Consider the following 14,568-nt stretch of genomic DNA (forward strand, 5'->3'; position numbering starts at 1 on the left):
GTTTATCTACATTCTACTCCATAATTTAAATTTTAATTCATTCTTTTCAATTTGCATAGTTTTTTTAAGCTATTATTATTATTATTTACATTGTTTTGTAATTTAATCGTACTTGGGACTTGTAAATAACTTTGTGTTGTAAATGTTTACATGAAAGGTTAATTTATTGACTGATTTTTAACATTGTGGCACATATTATGCAGTTTAATAACTTTAAATTGTTCAATCTGAATAAACAAAAACATTATTTTCCCTCTCATGCTTTAACTTTGTTGTGGAACAGGCATTTTTAGATGCTTTCATTTATGTTTCGACGCATCGTTTTCAGAAAAGTCCCGCTCAAAATGAAGTAGAGAATTCATTCGATTTTTTAAACAGCTAGTGAAGGAAAAAGACCTGTCCGCTTTTGCAGGTTTTCTTCAGCGTGTTCAAAAACATGGTAGGAAGAAATGACCATTAGTCGGGGTTAAGATTCACCAAGTTTATTCCCCGATACAATATTTCTAAGACAGAGAGCGAAGACACAGAACTATAGCGAAGGAGAAAAGCCCCAAAGAGAAGAAGAACGAGCACTTCCTAAAAGTCAGAATCTTATAGTGGAGTTTGTGCGCTGCTGAGTTCTTTATGGTGTTCTTCTTCCTCTGTGCAGCAGCCAATCTTCTACCTGCAACTTGACAATGTCCTTTTTTTGGTGCGTCAGCCGTTCAAATGTGGGTTCCTTTTTTCAGAGAAAGAGGCCTTTACCTTTTGCTGGCTCCAACTGCTTCGAGTCTGCAACGTTTCATTTTTACTCGGTATAGCGAGGCACACTTCTTGCTGAGTGTGTGGGTGCCTGAAGTGTTAAAACCGTGTCTTTTTGTTGACTTCTGCTCGACCTACATCTGCTTTTCTGCCTGTAGCGGAGGCCTCATTTCCTGTCGTTCTAGACAGGCTCGGCTGTGGCTTCCTGTTATTGCTCAGCGCTCAGTGCAGGCTGCATTCTGCAGCACCGAGGTAAAAAGGTCAAACTTAAGGTCAATATTAAGACTGCATGTGAAAGTAAACATTAATACGTCAAATGCAATAAAAGATTAAAACAGTAAGCATACATTTCTTCATTAGTCTCCATTTAAAATGTGGCACACCGTAAGGAACGCGTTATCTTGTCCTAAAAAGGCTTTTGGGGATTTGAACACATCCAATGTCACACAGAAAGAATAGACCAACAAGCCAGGTGTTATAATGGGCTCTAAAGCTGAAATCATTTTGTTCTGTGGGCTGTAATGTTTGTTTCTTGTGTGATTTTTGCGTTGTTGTTTGGACAGCTCAATATTTCCTCAATGTGACACACAACTGCATTTACTTCCACTTTTATTTTAGTCCAGAAATCTGAACTGATTGTTTGATCAATTAAAAAGTTTCTCTTTGAGTCCTGTGATTTTTTTTTCCAGCAGGGATACAGACTGATTTGAACAGCATGAAATTAATTAAGTAATTTTACACGCAAAAAGCATCCTGTTCTCCAAGATTAAAAGCAGAAGCTCATTTCAGAAACTGGGAAAAATTTTACAACCCTCCCCAAAAATAAAAAACCCACACAAAATGGCTTTTTGAGCAGAAACAATAAACCACAAAGGCCCTTAAAAATTAATATACAGGGGTGTAGCGATTCATTTTTACAATTCGATTCCTATCATAATTTGAAGTTGTCTCTATGATTCATATCGATATTGGTTTTATGTGAGCAATCAGATTCGCTGACCTAAAACGGATCCACAACGTCCTCAGCCAAGAATTCAACCGGCGTCACTCAGAATACCTGGGTGCTGAAAAGTGCAGGTGAATTTTTCCAGATTCCTTGTGTTTCTTGCAAGACAATCTAGTGTCAATTAAATTTGTGTACAAACAAATAAATTAACGAGAATGAATATCAAATCCATTCACCTTTTAGTGTCCTGAAAGTTCAGCCCACTGTTCTTTTTCCACATCAAAATAATACTAACAGAACATTATTAGAACATTCTACCACACTGTCTGTTCACATGTCTTTGAAGAATTCCAACTTTCCACACTGGAATGATGGACAGGTTTTACTGCCATTACATGGTAAAATAAAACTACTGTGCCTCCTTCCAAATAATAGTTTCCAATATTGATTAAAATCAATTCATTTCATTTTGTAACAATTTTTTATAGGTCGATTTGACCTACTTGCCTCAGACAGATGGATCTGGTTGGATTATAGGAATATAAATCAATTCACCCATTCAGTCGATACATTGTTACACCCTAAAATCAAGGAGTTAAAAGGGCATACATAACCTATATAACATCTGAGAGGAATGTGGATAAGTGTGATGAAGATGAGATCCTTATAGTAACATCAAAACCAAACCCTAAGAAGAACCATAAAAGAATAGAATAGAATAATAGACAATTGTCAGAGTTTTGCTCAAATAAATAATTTGTTTTATTAGAAAACAATGATTAAAAAATGATTAGTTTAAAAACAATCAGGTTTAAACCTACAGTAGTATATACTTTTTAAAGTTGTTTTCAGATATGAAACATGTCATGTTCTCAGTCCTGCACACATACATCAGATCACTGCTTTAGTTAAAGTACCAGCAGAAAAGGTGAGACACTGCACCATGCAGAAGCTTCATTCTGTGTGCATTTTTCTTTTTTTTTCGGTGAAAACACATCAAACAAAACGCTTTCATCTCAACCATAAACAATATTACTTAACTAATAATAAAGCAATAATAGTAAAATTCATATAGATTTCACAAAAGCACAAATCAAATTAAAACATAAAACAAATTTAAAGTAAAGAAAAATATTCCAAAAAGGAGTCACAGTTTGAAATGTAAATGTGGATGTAAGGTAATAATAAGCTATACCCTCCTTTAAGACTAGCACAATATAAACAGGATTATACACTATTTTCTCGTTTAAAAAAAAAAAAAAAAAAGAACGTTTTAATTTGAAGAGTTCCCCCCATTTTTAACACTGTTTAACAACAAGTGGCTGTAAGCATAATGATATGTAAAACCACACCTTTATACATATAAGTCACAGGATAACCACCAGACATCTGCAGGGTCTGGAGACCAAACAGACAGGTAACCTGCTCAAATTCTCAAGAATAAAAACAACACTTTGCATGGCATTATATGAAAAGAAACACACACACACACACACACACACACATGCAAAATCCAGTCCATTTGTGGTAGCTAGAAGGCTCCAGGGACAGAAGGGCAGGTGTAGTGGGTGGCGTCAGTCCTCTCATGATGTTCTGTTCTGTAGAGAGCTCATTCTGATCCCAGTGAGGTTGGCTACTTCTGCATCCTGCATCTCCACCTGTTGCTGGCAGCTCTCTCTGATGAGGTACACTAGAAGACCCACGCAGATGCAAATGAGGAGGACTATGCCTATAACCTGGATGCAAAGACAGCGGAGGTTTAATGTTTGAACAAAGGACGATCACGACATCACCACAACAGGAGCAACTCACCTGAGAAAAGACAAACAGCTGCTGGGAGCGGACCATGAGCTCCTGAGCGGTGACATCCCCCTCTTTAACTGGCTCGCACCACTTCTGTGGAGCTGCCTTGTCAACAAGCACATATCTGCCCTCCCAGTCTGTCATAGCACACGCAAAGTATTGACCGTCCAGGAACAGCAGGATGAGCCACACGACTGCCGGAACAAAGCTGGAGAGGGAAATGGTCTTTCTGCACCAGACAGCACACCTGCATCCCTGAATGATCAGCATCAAGGTGAAGGCCATGACGGCAGGAATGATGAAGAATGCGGATGAAAAAGCTCCGTTCCACGCAGGTCTGCAAGGACACTCAAACTCCAGCTCCACCAGCTTCTCTAGTCCCATGAGGATGAAGCCAAAAGCCACATTTGACACCAGAGGACTGTTGCTAAGTTCATTTTTCAGCCTGGCAAGCCATTGTTGTCTACTTTCCATACTAGATTGACCAAAGAATGGAGGCAAACACTGTAAAAAACCCAAATGGGGGTCCAGCGTTGTGAACACATTGGCAACAGCTAAGTGATGCGTACTTAACGCATCCAGGGGTAAGTTTTCCCCTCAGGCAAAATGCCACACTTCAACTCTGATTGGGTTCGAACAAAGGAGGGTGTGCCGACTGTGCTGACATTTCTCCAGCTGATTGGCTTGTGTGAGGTTTCAGGTGGGGGTTACATTTCAAATGTGATGTGCTGTGAACAAACTGGAGGGCGGGCTGTAAAGTGGAGGGAACTTTACTCTGCAGCTGAGCAAAGGCGGACACTAACAGCCCAAAGAAAGATTTCATGCGTTTTTATATTCTCCAGAGCTGCAACTTTCTTGTTATTTTAAGGAATTAGACTTTTAAGAGAAACATAAGCTTCTAATTTTTTCAAAAACAATTTTTTATTTAAAAAAGTATTTTGGAAACTGTGTTTTAAACATGAAACAGAAGTCTTCTGTACCTTTTCGTATATTTCTTCAAAGTAAGACTTTGGCAAAAGTGAAAAATGACACATGCTCGGGCTTTACCCAAATGGGCCGCATGAGGGCGCACACGGAGCAGCGCAGATTAAGGGCAGGAGGGGATTATGGGAGGCCATGTTGAACTTTCAAGGGGGGATGTGGCACATGCAGTCTGAGAGCACCCGGGCCACTGATGAGATGACATAATTTATAAATGACCTTAGTGCGCTCAAGAGCATCCGCATCCTGGCAGAGAAAGATGGTAAATTATAAGGAAAGCAAGAAACAGATTAAAAAAATGATGCAGCCTGTAATAATAGGGACAGAACAGGTAGTTTATCGTTGTTTTTCTGTTTTAAAATTACACCACTCCTATTGTGAATTTTTGAAAAGCTGTATAGTTTCATACAGTTTTAATTTTCCATAAATCTGACAGACTAAGGCTGCTCCAAGTGGTAAACTGATACATTTTTAAAATTACAATACCAATTGATGTAATTTCTTGCTAAAATACACACAGACACATATCAAGGGTCGGACGGAGGCTTTATTCTGGTGAGCTGTTGTGCTCATCCTCATCCTCGGCCATGCGCGCACTGGGCAGGCGCGGCTTGTCGTCGCTCCCGTTGGTGTCCTACCAGCATCTGTTCCTCCTTTGGTATTAAAAATAGACCGCTGCTGATAACAGACTTATGTTTCGGCTACATCACTTGCCGGCGGGAGTCATTTGTGCACTACTTTCATTTTAATCACCGAACCGTGACCGTGGGAGCGTAAATGCGCATCCGTGCGCGCATCTCGGAATCTTTTCAATCCCACCGTGGACAATCCCCTTGACATCCAAAGACCCTTCCTCCGCAATCCGACGAGGCTTCTTCGCCACCTATGGCCGCAAATCGGCTTCCATGAGCCGCCGGCCTCCTCCCGAACTGCTTTCCTTTAAGGTTTTAAAATCGAGGAGGCATTTCTACTGGATTTTTTTGTATTTTCTAAACCATCTGCGCGGACTCATTTGAAAGCTATGCTTGGCACATCTCTCTAGATCTTGTGATCAATAGCCTCCGCGGTATCTCCTCCCACATTCGTCCTGCCGAGGAGCTGCGTCTCCCGCGGAGCTCCAGCGATGCAGCCGAACGCAGTGATGCTGGCGGTGGTCCTTCTGGGGAACTTGATGCTGCCTTTCGCCTCGTCCCAGAACGGTAAGGACGCAGATCTGGCGCAATTGTTACTGTTGCTGAAAGTGGCTTGTAGGAGGAGTAAAAGATTGACAAGGCTTTTTTTTAGGGGAATTTTTGCATCTCAACAGAGATAACCCAAGAGTTAGTATCCCTTTATCACTGAAAAGGGTTGGGTTCATGCTTGAAGAATGATCTGGCAGGTGGACAACAGCCAGGCGTTCTTCTTGGGACAAATCTGGACTTTGTGGGTTTTGTAGTAATACGTGCACATTTTCCCAAAATGAAATAGAAGTATGCCATTATTTTCAGTCAAAATAAAACAAAAAATACCTCTGTTTACTTAGAAAGTCGCTCATTCTTCCATATTTTTTGCAAATTAGGCCATTTGTTACCAAAACAAATCAAGGCTGCACATATGCTGGATGTTAAAGATGTGTGCATTTCCAAAGTTCACCATCAGTTGATCATAATAAAAGTGGATAATTTCAGTTTAAGGAAATGTCAGGGCTGGCTGCTGGCTGTCCTCTGATACAGCATGTCCCGACATGAAATTAGTTTAACCAGCCAGGTCAACAGCCTTTCTAATTTTATGCCTTTTCTGAGAGAATTTCTTGCATTTCGAATTCAAAGTTTTTCTTTACCGTTTTTGACAATGCAATTACTGACTTTTTGTAAAGGAGCTGCCCACACGTCAAAACCCACATGTTAACTAAACAGTGTCACTGAGTTAGTCTAATCCTCTTTCACAGGAAAAAAAAAATTAGGAAAAAAAACTTGGAATCTGACAGCTTAATGCCCACTCTGTCCTTTCTGTGTGGGATAAATGGACTCCCACTATGAACGACTTAATGAGATCTGTGTTTTCATGATAGGTTGAGAAAAATTCAAGTGTAGTGCCTCGTGCGGATTTACGTTTCCAGCTGATATAAATGCCTCCTGCCGATTACAGCACTTTTTTGGTCAAACAAAGTATTCTAACATTGCAGAGACAATCACGATGAAACAATCACTTTCCATTAAATCAGAAAGAAATGCTCCATCTCCAGCTGGTGGAGAGACAAACAAACTAACACTTCACAGCAGTTATATAAACAAGTACTTCTTGTAGCTGTTTGCATCTTTGTTGGTAATTTCTCTATAGTGTGCTTTCACATACTGTTTCTTTGCTGTTTTGAAAAATTTAATGTCAAATTGGCTCTGCATTGGTTATAAAGCTCAAGCAAACACTTCTAGTGGTCCTTGGCCAGGATTAATGTCCTGTCCCTGAGGGCCAGTTCTCACAACAGACACACACACATACTCATAAGCCCATTGTGTGGTCACTGAGAAGCAGTCTGGTGCTACCCAGTCACACAATCTGCAACCATTTCATCAACCATTGTCAGTCTGCTAATGTACGCTTCATTAATTGCAGCTCTGAAACGAGGGGTAACAGTGTTTAGGGCTGAGCTTTCTTCCAATCGCATCCAAAAGCCAGAATAACTGCTGCATCCCATCTTATGCAATGCTCGATTTCCCAGAGATATGGCGGGGATGTGGGGACAAAAATAATTATAAGTGCATGAGATTTAATCACTGTCTCCGAAGCCGAGGGAATCTGTGTCATCCCTTCCTCTTGTTCCGGAAAAGTAGGGACACCATAGGTGGCCAGTTGAGCAAGAGATATTTGGAGGACTGTGAATTGCATCCGTTCCATTCTGCAGGGTTTCTATTTTTACCACAGAGATGGAGAAGTGAGAACTGTGGCTTTAAGGTCCTTTTGTGAAAGTGAATCCATTAACTCTTAATAGCCGGCCTCCTTGTGCACAGCTGTGCAGCCCCCCAAGAATCACTGGGTGGTTGTAAACTGTTCAAATTGAGACATAATGTGATGTTAAAAGAAAATAAAGCTTGTTGAGGAGATGGTCAGAGCTGACCTGGACCATTACCTTTGGGACTCACATTACTTCCTCCTGTTAAGCATGTTGCCTTCTGTTTGTTTTTTTTGTCCCTCTCTGCATATATAAGCATGCGTTAAAAAAGTAAATGTGCGATTTTTTATCGCCACAAGCCCCATATCCAGCTATATTTTTATCAAACATGTTTACAGCAAGGTCAACATGAATATATTTGGAGTAAGGCCGATACTCGATTTGACTGCTGTCACAAACAAAACAAACTAAAACAGCTAAAAACTGCAGGTTTGACTGTGTTAACTCATCTCAGTGACCAAGTTAAAGTCCCATTCCGATCATCTTTTGATCAATTTTCAAAGCATTCCCAGTGGACTTTTAATTATAGAGCAGAATACCTGTGTTGTTTTCTTGGACATAGTTTCTGCAGAGCGGCAGAGGTTCATTTGAGATTCGGCTCTGAGTTGTGGGTGGGACCCTTGTTGTGGAGTAAGTCTGGTCCATATCCTATAATCCATCTGTTTACACACTCTCCCATTAGCTTACAGCCCTTCACAACCTCAACCTATCATCAGCTTTGTACTAAAATGGCAAGCAATTTTGGAGCTATCCAGCTGTACAGTTTGGAGCCAGATGCCAGCTCAGAAGAGGAAAACAAAGATGTGCATGGATCTATTTATCTTCAGTGCATTGGCATGGAGCGGAGCAGGGAGCTAGTGGCTTGGTGTTGTAGGCTTCTGCAACACACCTTCAAGCCTTTTCAAACAGTATTTTTTTGTCTGCTCCTGATTCACAATGATTTGAATAAAGAAATATTTAGGAAAGCAATTTTAGACTTGCTCCATCAAAAGAAAATGCCACAAGAAAATGTTAAAAAAAATACCATTTTCGTTGGAGTGGGTCTTTAATGTAAAGACCAAAGAAGAAGTCTCTGTAATTTAATTAATCTTTGTCAGAATCATACATCAGAAAATGTTTAGGTTGTAAAAAAGATCTGCAGAATGAATTAACCTAAATTGAATTAATTACCATTACAGTTTATTTTTTTATTATTTTAATTGAACAGCTTCTTGAAAGTTAATTTTAACAGAACTTAAAACTGGTTCAGTGTGAACATAGACAGAAACCAATATCACAGTGTAAAAAAACAACTCTTTGCTGCCATGTCTAAACCAGTCCCCAAGCCTGGTACAGCAGAACGGCCATTATCATGTTTCAGGCAGGCTCGGACAAAGGTTCATTTGCGAGTCTGGAAAATAAACGTCAGAACTTGAGCCAAACTCTTACACTGAGTCATGCTTGCCCACTGTGAAATCTAATATGGCCTTCTCTGATTAGAAGCAGGATGGAAATCACTGCAGAGATATTTCATACTGATGCAGAAAGAAGGTCTAAACATTGATCGATTTTAATAGAGATTATATTATTTTTTTGGAAGGGAGGGGCTGTTTTTATACGTTTTTTCAGGGTACAACTTTTTAACAGATGACTTTAAATACGTACTATTTCCTTTGCATTTTTAATAGATTGAATGAATTATTGAATTTTGGCCCTTAAAGAATATAGTTACAAAATTTTGTATTTTCCTCTAAAATGATAAAGTTAAATTTAGCATAATGTTAAGGAATAATCGTTATCGCTTCTTCGTTGTGTGATAAATCACACTTTTTAATTTTTCTGTTGTTTCTATAGACTTCTCAGGTAAGAAACATTTCTCAGGCCTCAGCTTCATCTGAAGAACCACACACTGACCTAGAAAAGAGTAATAGAAAGTGTTTGCTGGTGTGATTAAAAGATGGGATTAGACAATTTCTAGCCCACACAGGGGTTATTGGGATTTAAATCTAATTTGCTCTACTCATCTGAGGAACAGGCAAAAATATTACCAGCAAAATAAAGCTGGTGACTTTAATGCCCCTCTCCTCTTAAAAACGGACCTTTTTATACTGTCTTATGCAGTGACATGTTTTGGATTTACCTAAGCCTTGATTAAAAGCAGGAAAAACCTAACTATAGACATGTTAAGGATTTGTGGATGTACGAATTAGTCATTGCAAAACTAATCATTGATTTTTCTAGATCAGGAGTTTGAATAAATTAGATATTTTTCTATTTTTGCTTCAATGAAATTCTGAAAAGACAAACCTAAGCTCTGGTAAAACCATGAGAAAAAATGTTTATCTTGAATTTTTGGGTAAAGAATTACGAGATCTCCATACTCATCAGAAAAAGAAAAACCTTGAGACTCAGAAAAGTCTGTACTTGAATTGTAAATGTCACCACAGCAGATGCAAGGCAGCAACAACAGTTGTCTTCCTCAATAGTATTAATGTGCAAAGAGAAAATAAACTATGGGCAACTATAGGAATGGGATTAAATACATTTTTTTCGTCCGACTGCCTTTCAAGCAACAATCAAACTCCACTTGACATATGATGAAATTTAGAGAATCGTATGTAGCGTTTATGCATTACTGCAAAAATGTCTATTCATGGTAAAGAAGACTGTCATCTTCTTCCATCTTTGTTAATTTTTCTTTATTTTCTTTAATTAAATGTATTACATAATATCCGAAAATAGTTTAAAATAATCCATGTTTTGTATTTTTTTATTGTGTGATTCTGTTATTTTCAATGCTTAAAGTTAACCTATAAATCGAATCAAATCAAATTATGTATGTCAACAGGAGTGCTGTTTAAACTCAACACGTGCCAACCAAGTGAAATGAAAGTAGCAAAGATAACAATTACTACATTACTGGAAAGGTACAACATAGTGGCTGCAATTAGACGGCTGGAGAAACTGATTAACATCCCCCTTTCAACATCAACTACTGTTTAAAGAGCTTTTATTGTTAACCCTTGTGCTATCCTAGGCACTTTAACATTGGGAGTTGGGTCATCTAGACCCACTAGACAGTGCTCTGAACCCTTTTTCTTCAATGATTTGTGATCTTCACTGGTGTCCATGGATTACATGAAATCTTTCCACCTTTATCCACCTTAGTCATGGTAGGAAGAACACGTCAATGTAAGGGTGGGGTCATCTAAGATAGCACAAGGGTTAGAATGAACATCCTGCAGCCGAAAATGTAGAAAATGCAGACATGGCCAAAGCCCATTGTGCTGGTACTAAGTCCGGATAAATGCAGAGAGATGTATCAAGAAGGGCATCCGACGTATAATCTTTGCCAAACCAAAAATGCAAATCAGACCTATGTAAAGCTGATTTGCTGTGGTGACCCCTGAAGGGAAAATCCAAAAGGCTAAGAAGATCCTGCAGCAAACCTAAGAGGTTTATTAGAGGAAAATGAGTTCACAAAAATCTCCATTGTCTTTTGTGGAATTTGTTCAGGTCAAATTCAAATCATCATGATGAAATTATGTGGTTTTATTCAGGTTTTTGTTAATACCGGATGTTTGATGTGTATAATGTGCACATTTCTAGTAACATTCAAGTCTCTGGATAAAGCTGATTTCTTTCACTTTTACTGAACAGGAAACTTAACTCTTTTATTCAGGGTTAAAGATGTAAAAAAGCTGGTGTATGGTTGTTATCGGAAAAAAGAATGTTGATTTCTTTAACCTGCTTTCTCCTTCTGGGTGTCTTAGAAGGGCACAGGTGTTTAACAAAGAAAAGGAGCTGCTGGATGAGACAGGATGCGGGCTAGGTGGAGCCGTACAGACGTGTCCTTATTATATCAGTACATTTTAAATGAAGAAAAGAGGTCCACAGAGAAATCCCCATAAGTCACATCACACCTTTTTTTTTTATTCATGCAGCTTTGTTTTCGTGACCTCTTTTATTGGATGTTTCAGTGAGATGGCACTGTTGTGAGACACACCTTTTCACCCGAAGAGGCAATTTTAAAGACCCATTGTAATGAGTGCTTTTGGGTGTTTTTAACATGTTCTTCTGGCATTTTTCTGATGATGGAGGACATATATAGAGAAAATTAATTTTATCATTGCATTTCTGTGTGTTTCTTTATTCAAATCGCTGTGAATCAAGAGCAGACATTGGACAAAGCTTGTAGGTGTGATGGACAAGTTACTACCATTCTGATGCATCTTTTTGTTCACCAGTAATGTTTGGGATTGTGAGGAGCTGTAAGATAGTGGATGAAGTAGGCGGACTTACTCCATGCCAACAGTCCTGCTCAATACTCAGAGGCGAATTTGTAATGAATTTCCTGCTGTCCTGCAGAAACAATGTCCTAGAAAACAGTACAGGTGTTTTATAGTTGGCTAAAAAATGGCATAATCGTAATAAAATACCACTGGGAACGCTTTTAGAATAGATCAAAAGATAATCGGGACTTTAAGGATGTTTATGAGGTGCTATACATTTCTCCTAGTTTTACGTTCTTGACTAAGTTTGTTTCACTGCATAAAGTTTTTATAAAACCAAGATATCTTTTTTCTAAAGTAAGATGAAAATAGAAATCACATTAGTAATCGGTTCCACAGTTGATGATTTCCAGAAATCAGGTTTTGTGAATGCAACTAGTTCCTAGTTCTAGAAACCTAGTGTGGCCATGTAAACTCCTGAGCTTGCTAAACTAGGTGTTGCTTACTCAGTGCTACAACTAACTGTCACTGAGCCATTGAAGCCAGTGAAAAACATAAGCCATTAAAAATAATGGTTTCCAGAGCACAGCTTTGCAGATACTTCTGCCTGCAGTACCACACAAGCCTGCCTGCTGTGGGCCTGCAGCTTTGGACACCTAATGACACTTGAGCCTTCACATTGACAATAATCAAACTTGTCTGCTCATATGTTACAAAGGGACATGCAAACTGCAGCAAGCACTTTAAGGAGACAAAATGAAGTCGCCTTTCAGCTTTTTTTTTCATTCCTTCTTGCTAGAATCTGGAGTGGTACCTATTTTTGGCTCAACATCTTGTCATGATTTTAATGCATAATGAGAGCTATATTAAGTGGAGTCTATAGTGCTAAACCTTACATTTTATTTCGAAACTTCACTTATTGAATGAGATGCACTTTATTAAAAAAAGCATCTTAGTGCTCTGCAAACACTAAACAGTTATATGTTAATAAACGCGGGGTTTGACTGAGGATGGGTTTAAATCAATGATTTGATTGAATAGACTTAAAAGATGACTATAGTCTGAATTTTATGGAACGTTTTTCTTCATTGTCACTACTTGCCAAAAAAACAGCTAAATTGGTCATTTTAAAAGAAGACTGAACAGTTTGGACGATTTTTAACAATTTTATTAATTCAAGTTCAACAGTTAAGCCCACAATTCTGGCTGCTCAGCAGAAACTATGTCCTAGAAAATGACAGGTTTTTTTTTTGTGGCTAAAAACAGCGTATTCAAAATAGGACCACAGGAACACTTTGAAAATATATCAATTGATGATCAGAGTGGGACTTAAATGGACAAATTCTATTTTATCTAACATATACATGTGGTAAGAATACGACAAAATAATGCTTGAGTTGATATTCTGTTTTCTTTTCTCTGCCATTTGCCCAAACAATAAAATGTGCATACAGTTAAATAGGGGGGCATTTACTCGTCATTGGCAGTAGCAGAGACTTGTGTTGGTCAGGGAGATTTTCTGAAACTACACCACCTTTGGCACTCTTCTAATCTTGTTAACACGGATACTGTTTCCGAGTACGTCTGACCTTATGATCCTTTAGAGTGACAGCAGATCCAACGGACGTCTGTAAGCACCAAGAAACTCAGGATCACATTCTTAGAAATCAATTGTTTGATCAAAGTAAACCACTTCATCAGTGTGAAATGAAGGAGGCTTTTAATTTCCGCTTTTCTTTATAACAGAGTTTCACTTTGTGTTCATCCTCTTAAAGACCCTTTTTGATCATCTTTTGATCTGTTTTAAAAGCTTTCCCAGTGGTCTTCAAATTATGATGCTGTTTTAGCCCAAAATAAAATAAAATAAAAAACTCATTTTCTAGGACGTGGTGTCACCTCTGAGTTGTGGGTGGGGCCATTGGTGCGTAGCAACCCAGCCCCTCTTCCCCTCCTCGTTGCTGAGACCTCAGAGCAGAGGGTTCGATGCCCGCCCAGCGAATTTTCTACATCATAAATAAGCTCTTTTTCAAACTCCCTTTTTTGTCTGCTTCTGATTTACACTTTGATTACAGTAATACTATATATATATATATATATATATATATATATATATATATATATATATATATATATATATATATATATATATATATACTATGCTATAGTTTTAGAGGGAGAAAATCCCTGTAAGATATGAAAAGAAATATATATATATATATATCTCGGAGTGGGTCTTCAAAGGATTGTAAAACGTAAGAAGTTATAAAATATTCACATTCACCACCTTATTCTCACCTTCAAAAACCAGCTGAAGATTGCTTTTCAAATAAGCACCCAGGGTAGAGCTATTTTAGTTGAACCCAAAAAAGATCTCGACAACAACAACATGAAAGCAATTGAACAACATGTATTCAAAAGTAATTAATAAACTCTTTTACTCATGAACCTAACAAAGTACAAAATAAGTTTGTTGCCTTAAAATTTAAAAGGAGCTAATAGATGACTTCATTGTAAAATTACTAAAATGATCTAATCAGGATGTTCATAATTGTTGCGTCGCTCAGGTAAAGCAAAGAGACACTCACGTTAGCAAACACACGCGTGTGTATACGTGCACTCCTTAACCAACGTTGGCCCTAAGGGGGTTCCTACTCTCTGCTTTCTCTGTCTGTGTTGTGGGACTGACGGGTATCCAGGTTGAAGGCAGGGAGCTGACTCACTCTGTGGCTGCACGGTGATGGTGTGTGGCTTGTTGTCAGTCCTCGGGGGAGCTCTCCTCTCTAACCCACACGAGGAGAGGATGTAGTTTGTAATGACTGTGAATTTCATGCAGCTTTGGAGAGAGCTTATCAGAGAAAACTACAGGTTGTTTCGTACAGCTATTGTGCATGTGTCAAAGGGAGCAGAGCTTTCCAAGGAAAGTATGGCACTTTTGATGGGCCCATTGATTTTGTGCT

The 14,568-nt window shown here is 38.6% G+C and overlaps 2 protein-coding genes across 3 annotated transcripts in view; one reads left to right on the forward strand and one right to left on the reverse strand.

Annotated features, from left to right (window-relative positions):
* Window positions 1-2,429: 2,429 nt before the first annotated feature.
* LOC105357793 (calcium homeostasis modulator protein 6) lies at window positions 2,430-4,864 on the reverse strand. The gene is made up of 2 exons (XM_011493129.3): window positions 3,500-4,864; window positions 2,430-3,423 (listed from the first exon to the last, which is right to left on the reverse strand). Exons 1-2 carry the CDS (start codon window positions 3,962-3,964, stop codon window positions 3,271-3,273), a joined length of 618 nt encoding a protein of 205 aa, XP_011491431.1. The 5' UTR covers window positions 3,965-4,864; the 3' UTR covers window positions 2,430-3,270.
* A 186-nt stretch (window positions 4,865-5,050) lies between these two features.
* Window positions 5,051-14,568, forward strand: part of LOC101160640 (neuroplastin) — a 34,926-nt gene continuing 25,408 nt past the window's right edge. For both annotated transcript variants that reach the window (XM_004067429.4, XM_020700179.2), the window contains exon 1: window positions 5,051-5,670. In XM_004067429.4, the coding sequence (XP_004067477.1) occupies window positions 5,595-5,670 (76 nt within the window). In that variant the 5' untranslated portion in view covers window positions 5,051-5,594. The remainder of the gene's footprint in view (window positions 5,671-14,568) is intronic.

Source organism: Oryzias latipes, chromosome 3 (genome assembly GCF_002234675.1).
Source record: "Oryzias latipes chromosome 3, ASM223467v1".
Taxonomy (NCBI): domain Eukaryota; kingdom Metazoa; phylum Chordata; class Actinopteri; order Beloniformes; family Adrianichthyidae; genus Oryzias; species Oryzias latipes.

Bases quoted from the DNA above. Each gene is read 5' to 3' on its own strand.
- LOC105357793 (XM_011493129.3), bottom strand. From the start codon at position 3,964: ATGGAAAGTAGACAACAATGGCTTGCCAGGCTGAAAAATGAACTTAGC. The intron at 3,424-3,499 runs GTGAGTTGCTCC...CTTTGCATCCAG, and splicing joins AGCTGTTTGTCTTTTCTCAG to GTTATAGGCATAGTCCTCCT.